Genomic DNA, 15,091 nt, shown 5'->3' on the forward strand with positions numbered 1-15,091 from the left:
CAAAAAGTATCAATCATTTATGAAATAGTTTTTACATGTCTTGAGCCTGGCAGGATACTTGATGGAGGCTAAAGAATGCAAACACTTTTGTGTCTGAAGAGACTTAGAGTCTGATTGGCAAGACAAACCCATATTATAAATGCCACCAAAGAAAAACAAGGCCGGGTGCGGTGGTTCACACCTGTAATCCCAGCAATTTGGGTGGCCGAGGAGGGTGGATCACCTGAGGTCAGGAGTTCAAGACCAGCTTGGCCAATGTAGCAAAACCCCATCTCTACTAAAAGTACAAAAATTAGCCAGGCTTGGTGGTGGGCACCTGTATTTCCAGCTACTCAGGAGGCTGAGGCAGGAGAATCGCTTGAACCAGGGAGGCAGAGGTTGCAGTGAGCCAAGATCCTGCCACTGCACTCCAGCAAGACTCCATCTCAATCAAACAAACAAAGAAGATAAACAAGACAACTTAGAGCCCACGGCCACAGCTAGAAGCAAATATAGAACTTGAAAGCAGAAAAGTTACCACTGGATGATGTAGGAGAGGCAGGTGGGGCTTGAAGTGTTAAAAATCATTAAGATCCCACTGAGGGCTTGTGATAGTATAAGCTTGCTTGTACTGAAAAAGACTGTCCATCTGAAGAATACTTTGAAAAGAAAAACTTAAATAAAATTCAAAATATTTTCAACTATTATCAAAGAAACTATTTTTTTTCTCTTAATGAAAACCTATACTCATAATCAAGCCACTGTTTAAGTTTAAAATGCACTCCTTGACTTGTATTTTAATTTGTTAGATTAACCCTCGTCTAGATGGATGTATACGAAGCTGGAATTTGATGAAGCAAGGAGCTTCTGGAATAAAGGAAATTATTCAAGAAAAACAAAATAAGCACTGCCTGGTTACTGTGGAGAAGGGCTCCTACTATCCTGGTTCTGGAATTGCTCAATTTCACATAGATTATAGTAAGTGATTTTCCATTTATCTCTATTTTCTCATTAATGAGTAAATTTATTCATTAACAAACAGTAATAATTTATTTGTGAAACATTATTGAGTATCTACTGTGTGCCCACTCTAGTCTTATGCTTGTTCATACTATTATATACCTTTTACAAAAATTTTTCAGTGTATTGGGAAAAATATAAAGGCATTTGAATGTGCTTGTGTTGTTATTTCAGGTTTATCAGCACATATCCTGATTCCTTTTGGGTAAATTCAATTGACCTATTTTAAAGTTCACTGATTTCTCACTTGCATGGAGTCTACCAATGAATGCATCAGAAAGATTCATCTTCATTTCTAGCATTTCTATTTGATGCTTTCTTAAAATTTCTACCTCCCTGTTGAAATTCCCTATCTGTTCACACTTGTCTAGTTTATGTACTGAGTTTTCAATGTATTCATCATAATTATTTTAAATTCCCTGTCTCATAGTTCCAACTGTGTCATATCTGAGTCTGGTCATTTTGTTTGCTTTGTCCCTTGACCAAGTGTTGTTTTTCTTGCATCTTTGTGTATCATGTAATTTTTGGTTTAGATTTGGGCATCTTACATATAACAGTAGAGACTGAGATAAAGAATATTTGTGTCTGTAAATGAGCACATTTCTTTTGCTAGGCTCTTAGTAATGGGATTGAATCAATCTAGTGAAAAGTTGAGCTTTTTAAGTTTTGTTGGTGCCGGATTTACCCTTAATGCACCACAGGTTTCAGATCTTTTATTTTGTTTTGTTTTGTTTTTGAGATGGAGTCTCGCTTTGTCACCCAGGCTGGAGTGCAGTGGTGCAATCTTGGCTCACTGCAACCTCTGCCTCCTGGATTCAAGTGATTCTTCTGCCTCAGCCTCCCGAGTAGCTGGAACTACAGGCGCCTGCCACCATGCCCAGCTAATTTTTGTATTTTTGTGTTTTTGGCCAGGCTGGTTTTGAACTCCTGATCTCATGATCCACCCCCTTGGCCTTCCAAAGTGCTGGGATTACAGGTGTGAGCCACCGCACCCAGCCTCAGATTTTTAAAATACTACCTTCTGCTTAGAATAAGGGAATAGTTTGGTAGCTAGTTTTTCTTTTTCTTTTCTTTTTTTTTTCTTTTTTTCTCTTTTTTTGAGACCAAGTCTCACTCTGTCACCCAGGCTGGAGTGCAGTGCCACAATCTCGGCTCACTGCAACCTCCACCTCGCAGGTTCAAGTGATTCTCATGCCTCAGCCTCCTGAGTAGCTGGAATTACAAGGGTGCGCCACCATGCCCTGCTAATTCTTGTATTTTTGACGGGGTTTTGCCATGTTGGCCAGGCTGGTTTCAAACTCCTGACCTCAGGTGATCTGCCTGCCTCAGCCTCTCTAGGTGCTGGGATTACAGGCTTGAGCCACCGTGCCTGGCCTAGAGAGTTTTTCATCATAGCAGCTCAGTTTTATGTATTCCCTCCATAATATGCCTCAAGAAAATGTCTCTCCTACTTGTGTCTCTCAAGTGTCTTGCCCACCCCTAGCAGAGTGCTCTTGTTACCTGACATTTGCTAACATGGCAGAGAAGATGCGGAGGTTGGGGAAGTGTTCTATGTTGTTCTCGTACAAATTCAGTCTTAGGCAGGTGTTGTATCCCTGGGTCTCAGGAGTGTGGGATTTTCACTGTTCCTCTTCCCTGACTCTCATCAGTAGGGGAGATGTCTAGTGATCAGGACTCAATATGTTTTCTTGCTCCTTCTCCATGATAGATAGCTTTTTTTGTTTGTTCTTCCTAATCTGTAGTTGCAATGAGTCTTCATATGTGTCCTAATGACAAGGTTTGCTGCCTTTCTCCTGGCTTGAAAACTTGTGTTGTGTAGAGGAGACCGAGAAGGATCTAGGTGGGGCTCTGTGGCTTCCCTGTAGCTGGTGCTGTTTTCAGGACCATATTAAGAGAGAGGCTTTCTCGGGTCTCCTTCCCTGCACTCTGTTTTCTCTTGAGTGCATGGTAAGGTCTGTGGAGAAGAGCCTGTGAATGAGCATGAATTGTCTTTGTGTCTGTAGTTTCTAGGGCTTCTAAACTCTTACATCAGCCCCCACATGGAGTTCAGCAATTTGTTTAAATCTTCACCTAAATTATTTTTACCAAATTGCATGGCATTTCCTGTCTGCCCTGGGTTAGAAAGTGTTCTCATTCTGGCTCTCCTCGGAAACACCTGTCTTTCTTTAGGTTTCTGGTTAGTTTGTTGCTCTGCAACCTCAGCTCTTTGATAGTTTCCAGAAAAGTCATGATTATGCAGATAATTTGGCTTTTGTTGTTGTAAGGGTGGGGGTGGTGCCCTTTCCACTTTTCTACAGCCTAAGTGGAGCAGGTAGTCTTGCCACACTGACCCTAGGGTTTTAACCTTAGAAATAATACTTCTGTGAACATCCTAAATCATACATCCTTCTACCTTTATGTGATTAATTCTACGGAAGAAAATTTTAGAATTCGGTTATCTCCATCAAAGGTTATGCAAATATATAATTATTAAAGGTTCAATTACATTCTTTTCCAAAAACCTTTTATCAATTAATATTTCTACCAACAGAATGAGAAAGTGTGTGCTTTAGTTCTTTTCCAATCTGATAGTTCAAAAATTAAATTTTGTAGGTTTGAATATTAATATTATTTCCCTAATTTCTACTGAACTTGAATATCCTCCCATATGTTTATTAGCTATTTATATATTCTAATTATTTTATTGAATTCTTTGTCTTTTTCTTTTTTAGTAGTTCATTATTTGAGCTACTAACACTTTGCATTATAAATTGTTAGCATTAATGTGATATCTCTGCTTTAAGAAAAAAATTACATTTTAATTGTGTTTATTTGTAACCTAAAAAGGGCGAGGTAAGGTGGCTCACACCTATAATCCCAGCACTTTAGGAGGCTGAGGCGGGCAGATCCCAAAGAGCTAGAGCCCAAGAGTTCAAGACCAGCCTTGGCAACATGGTGAAACCCTATCTTCACAAAAAATACAAAAATTAGCCAAGACTGATGGCATGTGCCTGTAGTCCCAGCTACTCAGGAGGCTGAGGTGTGAGGACGGCTTGAGCCCAATAGGTTGACACAGCAGAGAGCCGGGATCTTACCACTGCACTCCAGCCTGGATGACAGAGTGACAGCATGTCTCACAAAAAAAAAAAAAAAAAAAGAAGTGCTTACTACATTAAAATAAATTTTTAAATTTTTATGTAATTAGGAGGTACAAGTGCAGATTTCTTACATGCATATATTGTGATATATTGTATAGTGGTGAAATCTGGGCTTTTGGTGTACACATCACCCAAATAGTGAACATGATACCCAATTGGTAATTTTTCAACCCCTACCCTCCTCCCAACCTCCCATCTTTCGTAGTCTGTATTTACTACATTTGTTTGTTTGTTTTTGAGATAGGGTCTCTCTCTGTCATCCAGGCTGGAGTGCAGTGGTGCAATCATGGCTCACTGTAACCTAGACCTTCTGGGCTCAAGCAATCCTCCCTCCTCAGCCTCCCAAGTAGCTAGGACTACAGCCACATGCCACCATGCCTTGCTAATTTTTATGTTTTGCAGAGACAGGGTCTTCCTATGTTACCCAGGTCAGTTTTCAAATTCCTCAACTCAAGTGATCCTCCTGCCTCAGCCTCCCAGTGCTGGTGTTACAAGCATGAGCCACTGTGCCCAGCCTTTTTCACTACATTTTTAAGGACAAATTTTACAAAAATGATTTCCCTTTTTCTAACACAAATAAAATACAATGCCTAGTTCTGTTCTGCCTATGAAAGATTTTTTTAAAGTTATAAATGGGGTGAGGATTAAATTAGGATAAAACTAAATCCATGATGATTTGGCCAAAGGAAAAAAATCCTGAAAAGGTAATGAAAATAAGAGTTATATTGTATCTAAAAAAATTACTGTAATAATTAATCATTTCATGGATAATTTGTAAGTGATCTACTTTGTAATTAATATTTTATGTTACTTTTAACTTCTATATATTTGCGTGTTCATTTTAGTTTGAGTTTAATATTCTGTGTTAAATTTACTTATTTCAAGATAAATGTTTAGGTGATAGAAATTCCAATTACCCTGATTTGAGCATTACACATTGTATGCATTTATCAAATGACATATGTACCCCAAAATATGTACAATTATGATATATCAATTAAAAATTACTTATTTCACAATGATTACATATAAACATTCTTTTTTTTTTTGGAGACAGAGTCTCACTCTTTTTCCCAGGCTGGAGTGCAGTGGTGTGATCTCAGCTCACTGCAACCTCTGCCTCCTGAGTTCAAGCGATTCTCCTGAATCAAGCCTCCTGAGTAGTAGCTGGGACTACAGGTATACACCACCATGCTCGGCTAATTTTTTGTATATTTTTTTCAGTAGAGATGTTTCACCATGTTGCTCAGGCTGGTCTCGAACTCCTGAGCTCAGGCAATTCCAAAGTGCTAGGATTACAGGCATGTGCCACCGTACCCGGTCTATATATTTTTTTCTTCTGGATGGGAGTTACAGGATTATAATGAAAAACTTAGTAACATTATATGTGGCTAAGTGGAAGAACATCTTGTCAAAGGAAAATGATTTTCCTTATTCACATTTACCCTTTCAAGGGCTCCGTGTGCTATTTGGGTTTTGCTGTACGTTACATCATATTAAATGAGGAAGACTTCATTCAGATTATGAACTAATATTTTTAGTAACCCAGCTATTCTGGAAACATTAATTCAACAAATATCTATTGAGGGAGTGCTGGGGAAAACAAAGCAATGATGGAGACATACACCTCCTAGAGCTTGCATGTTAGTGGGATAGACAATTAACCTAGTAATTAAGAAAGAGAATGTGAAGGATTATGACAAGAGATTCACAAAACAAGGGTTCCTATTCTGATTTCAAAACGAACTGCTGAAGTCAGCGTATTTCTCTAGTATCGAACTATCCAACTCTCCTATGTATATAAATCATATTTATCCTTTGGAGTGATGATGGCAACTGTACCCAGATTTTCCCTAAATTATTACAGTAAATTTGTTGAACTTTCAAACGTGTCCTTGGAAATATGACCACTCTGCGATTTGAGCATTGGTGAATGTGCAAGGGAGAAGGAAGCGCTGTTAAAGAGCAAACCGGGAAAATCCATGATAATCCTTCACACGACAATCCAGAATTCTCTTCTAGGAAGAACGGGAAGATGGTACTCCATTTGCATGTTTCTTGCCTGCATTAAAAAAAAGTTTGTTTTGTTTTGCCTAGGTTATATAGATCATTGAGAAAGGGAATGAAAATAGTATTACACAAGATAGTTTTGAGTATTACCTGGACTGTGTTAATAATAATTCCTTCTGGTGCACTTTAGGAGTGCATTGATCATGCTTCTGTTTCATTATTTTAAATAGATAATGTATCCAGTGCTGAGGGTTGGCATATAAATGTGACCTTGAATATTCGTCCATCCATGGGCACTGGTGTTATGCTTGCCTTGGTTTCTGGTAACAACACAGTGCCCTTTGCTGTGTCCTTGGTGGACTCCACCTCTGAAAAATCACAGGTAACTTAACTCTAAACCTATATGAGCCTTGTTTTTCTTTTCATTTTTTAAAATGTATACATAGCAGTATTTACCTCAAAGGACTATTTTGAAGATTAAATAAAGTAACTTATGTAAAGTGTTTGGCACAATCTCCAGCACATCATTAAGGACTCAAAAAATGTCTATTATTGTTACTTTTTTTCTGGCTTGTTTCCAAGGTCTGAATGAAGAAGTAAGGGGAGGGAGGAATGAAAATCCTACTGCATCTATACCTAAGATTAGGCAGACTCTCACACAGGCTGCTTGGAGCCATCCGAGTACATAGAGATCCACCCTTATTAAGAATCCTTTAAGCGTCGTGGGAATTAGTCTGTACTGTCAACATAGAAGTGAGTCTAATTACAGTGCACTGTCAGATATTCAGTGCTTAATTATAATGTTTTGTTCTTTCTTACACTCTTAATCTTTTCTCCCAAGAGTAAGTTAGGAAAAAAAGAGAGAAAGTTAAAACTGGTCCACTTGGTTTCTTACTGGCAACTCTTATTTGAAATTAGGAGGAAGAACATGAAAAAGCCTTAGATGAAAGGAAATATGAGGGTTATCAGAAAATCTGTATTATTCAGACTGCTATTAGAGCATAGTCGTTCTGTCTATGTCTCATCCACAGTGCATTCCAACAAGTTACAGCAAGAAGCTGATGTTTATGCCAAGGCTGACTTGGATGCTTTCACTAGATTTTAGAAGAGACCTATGGTTGAATAATGTCTATTGTAGTAAAACAAGTTATGCTGTTTGCAACTTAAAGTATCATTCAGGGAGGAGGATCACAAGTTTCTGGTGGTTAACCATAAGTAACCTAAAAATATCCTGATGAGTTTTTTCTGTTTTTGTTTTTGTTTTAATCTCCTGTCTTTAAGGAGCTTTCTACATTTGGATTTCAGGGGTTTTTTGTTTGCTAGTTTTTCTTTTTAAACAAAATGGAATTCCTATCTTAAACACTACATTCAGGCAGTGGAGGAGGTTAACGCATGCCATGTCTTTGATATTTATTTTATCCTTTGAGTGTTTGCCTCCATGGTTCTTTCTTTGCATGTCAGATTTCCTTCTCAAGGTCTATGCAATATTTTACAACATTATTCCAGATACCATTGATCATTTTGGAGCATTTTCTTTATTGACAGTCTCTTTTAATGAGTTTAAGGATACGGACGTGTACAACACAATAACAGATTTCCTCAAGTAACCTATATTTGCAAAGTTAGTCTTTTCACTTAAAATAGGTATCTTGGATTCCTAAATAAACATTTCTGATTATGTTTTTATCACTTTCCTCTATGCCATATAAGCTATATGAAGAGATCACACTCAACACATTGAGTAATTTAGGCATAACGGCAGTTTGAAAGGTTCAGCAGAATGAACACATTTTCTTTCTGTAGAATCTTCTGGTAAATGTTCTATAACGTACTGGTGGCAATCCCTGGTTTTTCTTTCTCAGGGCCTCTTCACTTATTTTATCCCAAGTCTATAGGATTGCTTGTGTGGCACAAAGAAACCTGTTAGTCTTGCTGGCATATGCTTACTAAAGGATTTTAAATTTCCCAAGTCTTTTCTCAACAAAGAGTGATTCAACTCCTTCCCTTTTCATATGTAAACTTGGAAATTAGGAAGGCTCATAAACAGAAAGATATAAGACAGTCCTACAGGTTCCGGTTGTTTTACTGAATTTTCAGAAACCAGTATACATTTATATTTTAGCTAAACTTTGAGTTTGTAAAAGTAATGTGTATTTTAAATTTTAGTCATAATTATTATAAATTAGTCTTATAATAATCAGTAATTTTTCCCTTAAATTTAGAGGCTCTATCATACATTTTCTTTCCTTATTGAAATTTAGTTTTTGACTTTCAGAAACTCAAAAGTCACTCTTAAGCAGCATTACTCTTACTCCTTGCTTATATTGAATCTTTGCTCTGCTCTTCAGGATATTCTGTTATCTGTTGAAAATACAGTAATATATCGGATACAGGCCCTAAGTCTATGTTCCGATCAACAATCTCATCTGGAATTTAGAGTCAACAGAAACAATCTGGAGTTGTCGACACCACTTAAAATAGAAACCATCTCCCATGAAGACCTTCAAAGACAACTTGCCGTCTTGGACAAAGCAATGAAAGCAAAAGTGGCCACATACCTGGGTGGCCTTCCAGGTATCTGCTTACTTTTTCTTCAGTTTTAAAAAGTATATTTTAATCAAACAGATAATATTTTAAATATATAATTATAGTAAAAAAGCATCAGAAGGGAACACAAAATCCAGTATTCATTATTCTTTTTCTAGGGGCTAGTACCGACATTTTATTGGCATATTTTTGTCTTGTTTTGTTTAGTTTAAAAGTGTTGAACTAAGGCTGCTCAAGTTTTGCTTCATTTGGCTATCCCAGCCGGAAAGGATATGTTATTTTATTTCATCATCACAATAGTCTTATAAGTTCAATATTTGTTCTTATTTACCCGATATTTATTCATCTATTATTCAGTTCATCTTATCATTTATCCAGCTTTTTTTTTTTTTTTTGAGATGGAGTCTGGCTCTGTCGCCCAGGCTGGAGTGCAGTGGCACGATCTCGGCTCACTGCAAGCTCTGCCTCCCGGGTTCACGCCATTCTCCTGCCTCAACCTCCCGAGTAGCTGGGACTACAGGCGCCCGCCACCATGCCCGGCTAATTTTTTTGTATTTTTAGCAGAGAGGGGGTTTCACCATGTTAGCCAGGATGGTCTCGATCTCCTGACCTTGCGATCCGCCCTCCTCGGCCTCCCAAAGTGCTGGGATTACAGGCGTGAGCCACTGCGCCCAGCCGGGACATAAGGCCTCAATAAAAGTTGAATAAATGGGGCTGGGCACAGTGGCTCATGCTTGTAATCCCAGCACTTTGGGAGGCCAAGGTGGGCGGATCACAAGGTCGGCAGATCCAGACCGTCCTGGCTAACACGGTGAAACCCCCTTTCTACTAAAAATACAAAAAAATTAGCCGGGCGTGGTGGCGGGCGCCTGTAGTCCCAGCTACTCGGGAGGCTGAGGCAGGAGAATGGTGTGAACCCAGGAGGCGGAGCTTGCAGTGAGCCGAGATCGCGCCACTGCACTCCAGCCTGGGCGACAGAGGGAAACTCTGTCTCAAAAAAAAAAAAAAGACCTTATGTCCCAGGTGCTCGCAACATAAAGAATCTAGTGGCAGAGGTAGACATTAAACAACTCATTAGGAAAATATCAAAATAATTAAAATTGTGGTCACTTTTATGAGGGAAAAGTATGGGTTACTTTTAGAACCTGAAAATACGACTTCTCGCCTGGTCTTGGGGGCCAGAAACAACTGGTCTGAATAATAGACTAAACTATAAATCTGATACTGAACAGGCTAAATAAATTTAACCAGGTCTGGGAGTGGGGATTGGAGTTATTATGCAAGTAAAATGTTCCATGTGTGGGCAAAGTGGAAGGGGATGACACGCTGGAGGAATCTGTAGGATATCAGTATGGTTAAAGCATACTGAGCAAGGGAGACAGTAGTGTAGAGTGAGGCTGTGAACTGGGCAGTTGGATGGATTGTTTGTAGACCTAGTTCAGGATCGTAAGTCTCATAATGAGAGACACGAAACTATTAAAAGTTTTAGACAAGGAAGTAGTATAGCAATATTACAATTTTAAAAATTCACTCTGCATCCTGGATGGAGATGGATAGGTGGGAGACAAAAGTGGGTTTAATTGAGATGATCTGAGAGGCTATTCAGTAGTCCAGATGAAGAAGCAGTGACAATAGTTGTAGTATCTAAACTACCATCAACTGTTGCAAAACAAACAGTCTGGGCACTGTTTAAAGTGCTTCAAATATATGCACTTGTTTAATTTTCAACATAGTCCAGTGACGTAAATGCCATTATTATCCCCACTTTACAGATGAGGACACTGAGGAAGCTGCAGGACCAGGGTGATAACAATGAAGATGATGGACAGTGAATAGATCGGAGATATGTGTTAGAAACAAAATTAATAGGATTTAATGACTGAAAGACAGGTATAAGGATGACTTTTAGGTATCTGGCATGAGCAGTTGCGTGGATGGAGATTCCATTTACCAAGATGGGGAAAACTGGAGGAAAAGCAGATTTATCTTTAACTGAATATTGGAAAATATGAAATTGGCACCAATATTTCACTTTAAATGGAAAAAAAGAGGCAGAAAGTTATTTAGAAGCATTTTCAGATGACATTTGCAATTTATTCTCATGGGGAGAATTCTGAGTTTGATGTCTGGACCTCTGATAACCTTCAATATACCGCTTAAACTGCTCATGGTCTTGATTTCCCATATATGGAAATTGTATCTGGGGTTTTGGGAAATAGAAGTAAATAGGGTTTAAAAGCTATAGAAAGACAGACAGACAGATAGATGATAGATAGATAGATAGATAGGTAGATAGATAGATAGATAGATAGATCAATAGAGCTAAGTAGCGAGCATGCCTAATTATTAGGGAGTAAAACTATAGTTTGAATGAATAAATTCTATATTGAAATCTACCTACTACCTTATCCACAAGTTAGTTGAATGCAATTTTAGGAAACCAAACCAACAAAGAGTTTAAAAGAAGTAGAATTATCAAAATGTCAGTGGTTTGGGATTTTGGCAACAGCACTGAGGACTAACCTCAGGCAAAATGTCTTGAGAGAAAGAGTGGGGAAATTTGAGAGGAGCTAAATATTGAGATATTAAGAGTATAAACTGTGAGATGGGTAAATTATTAATTGCATGCAAAGTAGGCATGTACAATTCCATGTGAAGTACTAAAACCCAAGAGAAATGGTTGATTTTGAGTAATTTCTTTCCTCAAAAAACGAATGAATTTGAGTAATTTATTTTCTCAAAAAACGAGACGTGGCATAATCTATGATGTTTAGCCCAACTTGAAAGAGATTCTTAACAAATGCTATGAGCTCACAGTCATAGTAAAGTAGGAGCTTTATTCACTGTGTTGGCAAGTTAGAAGTTGAAAATTTAAAAGTTTTTTTTTGGCATAAGGTACTGAAGATGAAGAATAAGGGCTAAAGAATATCCATTGTGAGTTAAGATTAATGGAGAGGAGAGGCCAAAAAAGAGGAAGGAAAATTGTTATTTTTAGGAACTCTAAATAGTGCATGAAAGTGAATCCTGTATCATGACCTATTGTATGCTCAACAAAAAATTGTTTCTTTGGAAAAATACAGAAATCTGCTTTTATTCCAACAATAATAAAAGAGATATATTGATCATGACATTTAAAAGATATTTCCAAGTAGCTATAATTTGGAGTTAAGAAAATGATTTAACAATGCTTAAACTGCTGCTTAAGTTTAAAGAGAAAATAGTATGTTATTTGTATAATAAAAATAGAATATCACAAGAATATGCTTGTTTCTACTCTCCCTCAAATGTGTTTAAGTTTAAATGGAACTAATTGTGTTTATGAAATCCGAGGAACTCATGACATGCTGAATTCAATGAAGTACAATAACATGTATATCGGAGTCACTTAATGTGTATTTATGGAATAGAATTTCATTATTAACTTTTCCTTTAGGATTAGAATTTGGTTGGAAACAGGAAGTCTGAATGACTTCTCTCACTGTAAACCAACAAGATGCTAAAAGTCTTGGACTAATATTCTAATATTTTACTTTTACAGATGTTCCATTCAGTGCCACACCAGTGAATGCCTTTTATAATGGCTGCATGGAAGTGAATATTAATGGTGTACAGTTGGATCTGGATGAAGCCATTTCTAAACATAATGATATTAGAGCTCACTCATGTCCATCAGTTTGGAAAAAGACAAAGAATTCTTAAGACATCTTTTCTCTGCTGATAATACCTTTTCCTTGTGTGTAATTATACTTATGTTTCAATAACAGCTGAAGGGTTTTATTTACAATGTGCAGTCTTTGATTATTTTGTGGTCCTTTGCTGGGATTTTTAAAAGGTCCTTTGTCAAGGAAAAAAAATCTGTTGTGATATAAATCACAGTAAAGAAATTCTTACTTCTCTTGCTATCTAAGAATAGTGAAAATTAACAATTTTAAATTTGAATTCCTTTCCTACAAATGACAGTTTCAATTTTTGTTTGTAAAACTAAATTTTAATTTTATCATCATGAACTAGTGTCTAAATACCTATCTTTTTTTCAGAAAGCAAGGAAGTAAACTCAAACAAAAGTGCATGTAATTAAATACTATGATTATAGGCAGATACTATTTTGTTTTTGTTTTTGTTTTTTTTCCTGATGAAGGCAGAAGAGATGGTGGTCTATTAAATATGAATTGAATGGAGGATCCTAATGCCTTATTTCAAAACAATTCCTCAGGGGGACCAGCTTTGGCTTCATCTTTCTCTTGCGTGGCTTCACATTTAAACCAGTATCTTTATTGAATTAGAAAACAAGTGGGACAAATTTTCCTGAGAGCAGCACAGGAATCTTACTTCTTGGCAGCTGCAGTCTGTCAGGATGAGACATCAGATTAGGTTGGATAGGTGGGGAAATCTGAAGTGGGTACATTTCTTAAATTTGGCTGTGTGGGTCACACAAGGTCTACATTCCAAAAGACAGAATTCAGGGATGGAAAGGAGAATGAACAAATGTGGGAGTTCATAGTTTTCCTTGAATCCAACTTTTAATTACCAGAGTAAGTTGCCAAAATGTGATTGTTGAAGTACAAAAGGAACTATGAAAACCAGAACAAATTTTAACAAAAGGATAACCACAGAGGGATATAGTGAATACCGTATCTTTGTAATCAAAGAAGTAAGGAGGTAAGATTGCCACGTGCCTGCTGGTACTGTGATGCATTTCAAGTGGCAGTTTTATCACCTTTGAATCTACCATTCCTAGCCAGATGCATATCAGATGTTTCACTGACAGTTTTTAAAAATTAATTCTTTTCATTGTATTTTATATCACTTATAATAAATTGATGTATACTTTTAAAATGCATGCGAATATCTTTATTATATCAACTGTTTGAATAAAACATAAAATTACATAATAGACATTTAACTCTTCATACAACGAAGTAGTTCTTCAGTTAAAAGACAGATAAAGCTTCAATATTTGAATAGTATTTATGGTTGGGTGGTAGACTGGAGCTCAGAAGGTGAAGAGAAGCAAAAGTAACATGTATCTTTTGACACATCCCAGAAATTGTCTTGCTAAATATAAGTTTTTTCCCAATTGCCACCAGGTACTATGGGGGATGAATATCAGCAAGTGACTATTGATAATTACATTCATGTAAAAGAGCAAGGAAAAAGAAAAACAGAGAAAACATGAGAGAGGGAAAAAAAAGAGTGAAAGAAAGAGGAGGAGTTGCCTGCTTCTCATTTGATTATGCCACATACAGGTCAGATATGGGGATCAATTCTATCTTTCACATCAGGAGCAGAAACCTTCCTGCAGGCAATGATGCTCCTAGAGGCTCCAGAGATGCATTTATAAATTTCATCTACCTTTGAGATGTGCGCATGCATGGCTAGAGAGAGGGTCTAGACCTATGGCTAAGAATCTTTGATGTTTAATTTTGAACTTTGCCAAGAAATATAGATTCCTACTTTTAAAGAGTTGGTAGAGAACAAGGCAAAGTAGATATTTGGTGCCATTTCAGGTTTGTATATAAGTGAAAGAACTCCAAATAACAGGGCCATTACAGAGTCCCTTAGAATTCACCTTTTGAAAAAGCTTTCTTTTTTCTTTTTACTTTTTGAACATGTTATGTGAGATGGTAATAGAACTTAACCATTTGCAGCAGTCAGTGATGGATCAGTGAAAGCAATGGTTAATCTGTAAGAACAGGACTATTCACCTCATTTCTCCTGTCTGAAAATATAATTCTAGTCTCAGTCTCTATCTGCCAGTACAATAAAGTATTTCCAATTTTCTTTTCATTCTAGAATTAAGGAACTGGTGGGATTACTGGAAAGAGGACTTTTTCATTTGAAAATTTGTTTTTTCACAAAAGAACTGCCTATTTATTTTTGCATTCCCCTGGACCTTTAGTTACTATCATCTATGGGAACTGAAATAATAAAGAAGATGAATATCTGAAATGATTTTTAGATTTCATCATGTTGGTATTAATATTGATTTGGGAGATGGCACAGTCACTAGAAACTCAAAGGACAAATAAGATCAAGTTCTAATTCCTTCTTTCAGCAACAAATATTTATCAAGCACCTACTCTACTCTGTGCATATGGAGTCAAAAGTAGTATGTCTGAGGGCTAAGCCCAGTGGAAGAGGAAGTCACAATACTCAAGTTGGCCCTTGGTAGTCCTCAGGTTCCTGTTCCTTGGAGCTACAAAGCAGCTCTTTTCTGGTTATCCTAAGAAATTGAAGTGACAAAACTTTTGGTCAGCCGGGTGTGGTGGCTCATGCCTATAATCCCAGCACTTTGGGAGGCCCAGGCAGGCAGATCATCTGAGATCAGAAGTTCGAGACCAGCCTGGCCAACATGGTGAAACCCCATCTTTACTAAAAATACAAAAATTAGCTGGGCG

The 15,091-nt window shown here is 37.3% G+C and overlaps 1 protein-coding gene across 2 annotated transcripts in view; it reads left to right on the forward strand.

Moving 5' to 3' along the window:
* Positions 1–13,529, forward strand: part of PROS1 (protein S) — a 105,469-nt gene extending 91,940 nt beyond the window's left edge. For both annotated transcript variants that reach the window (XM_063661460.1, XM_063661461.1), the window contains 4 exons: positions 789–957; positions 6,377–6,528; positions 8,495–8,720; positions 12,232–13,529. In XM_063661460.1, the coding sequence (XP_063517530.1) occupies positions 789–957; positions 6,377–6,528; positions 8,495–8,720; positions 12,232–12,392 (708 nt within the window). In that variant the 3' untranslated portion in view covers positions 12,393–13,529. The remainder of the gene's footprint in view (positions 1–788; positions 958–6,376; positions 6,529–8,494; positions 8,721–12,231) is intronic.
* Positions 13,530–15,091: the final 1,562 nt, after the last annotated feature.

Source organism: Pongo pygmaeus, chromosome 2 (assembly GCF_028885625.2).
Source record: "Pongo pygmaeus isolate AG05252 chromosome 2, NHGRI_mPonPyg2-v2.0_pri, whole genome shotgun sequence".
NCBI classification, from domain to species: Eukaryota; Metazoa; Chordata; class Mammalia; order Primates; family Hominidae; genus Pongo; species Pongo pygmaeus.